Source organism: Marmota monax, unplaced genomic scaffold (assembly GCF_021218885.2).
Source record: "Marmota monax isolate L192 unplaced genomic scaffold, Marmota_monax_Labrador192_F-V1.1 WCK01_AAM20220418_F8-fsc02406, whole genome shotgun sequence".
Taxonomy (NCBI): Eukaryota; Metazoa; Chordata; class Mammalia; order Rodentia; family Sciuridae; genus Marmota; species Marmota monax.
The window spans coordinates 1-4,266 of NW_026693205.1; the positions used below are offsets into that span (position 1 = coordinate 1).

A 4,266-nucleotide genomic window follows, 5' to 3' on the forward strand; every position below is an offset into this window, starting at 1 on the left:
ATTGTACGCGAGTGGGAGCAGGAGGGAGGAGGCCGCCGGTGTGCGGCGAGGAGGCGGGGAACTCGGCTCGGCCCGCGCCTGGCAGCTCCCCCTCCGGCTGCAGGTGGAGTTCGCAGAGGTGGCGGTTCCTTCAGCCGCCGCCCCCACCTCCTCTCCGGGGGCCGCTTTCCTACCCAGAGGGCGCCGGCCAGGGGCACCTGGTGCCAGCGGACCGGGCGCCGGGGCCGCTTCTCGCCCGCCGTCCCCGGCTGCGCGCGTCTCGCCCATGGCTGAGTGCCGGCGGCGGGAGGACAAGGAGTAAGAGCTGCGCGAGCGCCGCGAGGTTGGGGGCACGCGCTGCGCCCGGGGCCGTGCGCTCTCGGGCCACCTGGCCGCAGATAGCAACGAACGAAATAAACCAGAGCACCGTTCTGCCAGCCAAGGACCCTTGTCATCCATTAGAGCCGTAATCAAGAGATCTTCTCGGACTTCTATTCAGAGTGAACTTCATCGAGCTAGGAGGCGCCCAGAGATCACCATTGTGGCAGCTGAGCCTCTGAGGCCAGCCTCCTGGTTTCCAGGAGCCCCACCTCCAGGACTGGGATTTCCTCCAACTCCTGCCCCCGGCCCGTGGAGGCCGAATGAGCTGGTTTCTGCTGAGCTCCCGCCTTCTTATGAACAAGTCATAAAAGAAATCAACCAAGTTCAAGTTAACACTACAAATAATAATAATGCTGCTGCCACTCCAAGGCACACTATCACTTCTGCAACTCAGACTGACTTTTCAGAAGATATAGACAGCAATCTGCCTCAAACACTGCCGGAGCCTCTCAAGCCTCTTCAGCCTTCTCCAGCAGCCTCACCCGGCGATGTCCCCACCAGTGTGGCTCCTTTAATAGTCTTTGATGTTTCTGAAGAAGCAAGTTGTCCAGAAAACCCCAGTGCTCCAAGATGTCCAGTGCCAAAACCAAGATGGAAAAGCAACCTCAGACCAGTAGCTAAAACTGCCCAGAAAATCAGCCCAGCGGTCCCAGAAGAGGAGCCATCCCCAGGCTGGCCCCAGTGTCTGTTGGACAATACCAGCAACTTAGAAAGTCTGCCAAGGATGGACACGATGAACTCAGAGCAAAGCCAAAATAGCATTGTTTCAAGGATCAAAGCATTTGAGGGTCAGACAAACGCAGAAACCCCGGGACCGCCCAAGAAACCAGAGATCATCCCCCGCACACTGCCCCCAAAGCCTGCTGTTTCCTCAGGGAAACCTTCTGTGGCTCCCAAACCAGCCGCTAACAGAGCTTCTGGAGAATGGGACGCTTGGGCTGAAAACAGACTCAAAGTGACCTCCAGGGAAGGGCTCACCCCGTTCTCTTCACCTCCATAACCAGGCAGTGTGCCAGTAACCAAACCCGAATTGTCAAAGAAACCAACTCCTGGCCTTACCCGAAGTGCTAACCACGAGATTCCGGGAGGAGGGCCCATGGCCGACAGCCCTGATGCTGGGAAGAAAGTCCCCACTCCTGCCCCTCGGCCCTTGCCCACGAAGAAATCGGTTTCCTCAGAAAACCCCAGCTGCCCTTCGGCTCCAACGAAATCAGCCCCTGTTCCTCCCCGGCTCTCAGTGGCATCACAAGCCAAAGCATTCAGGTCACTGGGAGAAGGGCCCGCGGCCAACCCCCCAGTTCCAGCTCTGCAAAGCAAGTCCCTGGGGGACACTGACCTCATCAGCTTTGATGATGATGTTTTGCCCACCTCCCCTGGGAGCCTGGCTGAAGAATCCCTCAGTTCAGAGCTGCTTCTAGATCCCTTTCAGCTCCCCACAAAAACTGAACCAACAAAAGAAAGAGCAATTCAACCAGCAGCCGCCAGGAAGCCCACTGTAATTCGAATTCCAGCCAAACCAGGAAAATGTTTACATGAGGATCCGCAAAGCCCACCTCCACTCCCAGCTGAAAAACCTATTGGAAACACGTACAGCACAGTACCTGGAAAGCCCAGTAATACTGACAGATCTAGAAACTTGGAATCCAACCAAGCTGGTGAGACCGGAGGTTTTGTGTGAGGACCCCCAAGGTTGCCACCAAGACCCATTAATAAAAAACCTACTCCAGCTAGACGGCCTCCTCCCAAAGGAGCCCCCGAGAGGCCACCTCCTCCAAAACTTCCTGCAACCCGAACATCAAATAAAAAACTGCCTTTTAGTCGGTCCTCTTCTGACATGGATCTTCAGAAAAAACAAAGTCACTTGGCATCTGGGCTCTCAAAAGCCAAGAGTCATATCTTTAAAAGTCAAGATCCGGTGCTACCCGCTCGTCCCAAACCAGGACATCCTCTGTACAGAAAATACATGCTGTCTGTGCCTCATGGAATTGCCAATGAAGACATTGTCCCACAAAACCCTGGAGAACTCTCTCATAAGGATCCAAGCCCTGCTCAGAAACCTGTGGACAGTAGTGCTCCTCACGCTGTTGTTCTTCATGATTTTGCAGCAGAGCAAGATGACGATTTGAATCTCACATCTGGAGAAATTGTTTATCTTCTTGAAAAAATAGACACAGATTGGTACAGAGGGAAATGCAGAAGCCAGACTGGCGTATTTCCTGCCAACTATGTCAAAGTAATCGTTGATATTTCAAAAGGAGAAAATGGGAAAAGAGAATCTGTTTCATCTCATTGTGTTAAAAATACAAGATGTGTTGCTCGGTTTGAATATATTGGAGACCAGAAGGATGAGTTAAGTTTCTCAGAGGGAGAAATGATTATTCTTAAAGAGTACATGAATGAGGAATGGGCAAGAGGAGAGCTTCAAGACAGAACTGGGATCTTCCCCCTTAACTTCGTGGAACTTGTTGAGGATTATTCCACCTCTGGTGCAAATGTTTTAAGAACAAAGATACCACCAAAGACCAAAAAAGAAGATTCTGGCTCACATTCTCAGGACAACAGCCTTTCTGGAGAATGGTGCAGAGCTCTCCACAGTTTTACAGCAGAAACCAGTGAGGACTTATCCTTCAAGAGGGGGGACCGGATCCTGATCCTCAAGCGTCTGGACTCCGACTGGTATCGGGGCAGACTGAACGACAGACAGGGGATCTTCCCAGCAGTTTTTGTGCAGCCCTGTCCAGCTGAGGCAAAAAGTATGTCTGCCATATCACTGAAGGGGAGAAAGGCCAAAGCCTTGTATGATTTCCAGGGGGAGAATGAAGACGAGCTCTCCTTCAAGGCTGGGGATATAATAACAGAGCTGGAATCTGTAGATGACGACTGGATGAGTGGAGAACTAATGGGAAAATCTGGAATATTTCCCAAAAACTATGTTCACATTCTACAAGTCAGCTAAAGGTGAAGCTCCACTGTTCCCTGGCACGAAAACTTGCTTGAACTATCATTTTGACTATCAGATGTTTTTGCACTATTTTTTTAAGCAGAAAGAGAAATACCTGAGGTGTACACGATACACTAGAATTTTCTGAAAGCAGAAAACTTCTAGATTTTGTAGCTAGCTTTCCTTCACAGTGGGAGTGTGCACATGGGCTAGGAAGACACCTGGAGGGATTAGCAAGGCAGATACACATGTCCCCCCCTTCCCCCAGGGAGAGTGTCTGTGACTCAGCCTCATGGAGTGGCTGCAAACCCAAGTTGTACTTGGCGGTGTGTTTTAATCAGCACAAATGAATTAACCATGCTTCTTCATTTTTACTTTAGTTTAAAAAGAGGACGTTTGACATTCTATATGCTGTAACTATCAGGACATGGTTGGTAATCTCAATTTCATTTTTGATATTCAAATTATTTCTAACAGCCTGAGCACATTAGCCTTAGTACCAGGGCAGAGAGAGAGAGTTTATTAACTAGTTGGAGCATTTCTAAGCACATGGCAAAGTCAGCTCACACTCAGCAAATGCTCCTATGTAACTGTTTCCTCTTGGTCCAAGGAGCTGAAGGGGGTCAAAATTGGATGTATCTTAGTCAAAAAAGCCAAAACCATCCCCAAGATGCCTTGCTAATGCAGCTGACTCTTCCACACACATGCCATGGTTTTTCTTTGCTCAGTCTATGCTTTACGTTAACAGGGTTATTATAAAGCACATTCTCTGAATCTTCAATCATTCCTTTGACAATTACTGGTACCCAAAGGAAAATTCATTTTCTTTGCATTACCCCAGTAATATATAAAAGCTGCGTCTTGTTATGGTAGGACATTATGAATCACATAGAGCATCTTTGAATGCAGAGCAACTGTTAAGATGAAAAAGAGTGCCAACCCCCACCACTCATTTATTCGCAATA

General features: G+C 49.7%; 1 protein-coding gene across 1 annotated transcript; it reads left to right on the forward strand.

The window, feature by feature from the left end:
• The first annotated feature begins 295 nt into the window (after window positions 1–295).
• LOC124100506 (SH3 domain-containing protein 19-like) lies at window positions 296–3,551 on the forward strand. Its single transcript, XM_058583046.1, is given in 1 exon segment — window positions 296–3,551. A coding segment is annotated over 1 exon segment (2,232 nt). The 5' UTR covers window positions 296–1,084; the 3' UTR covers window positions 3,317–3,551.
• Window positions 3,552–4,266: the final 715 nt, after the last annotated feature.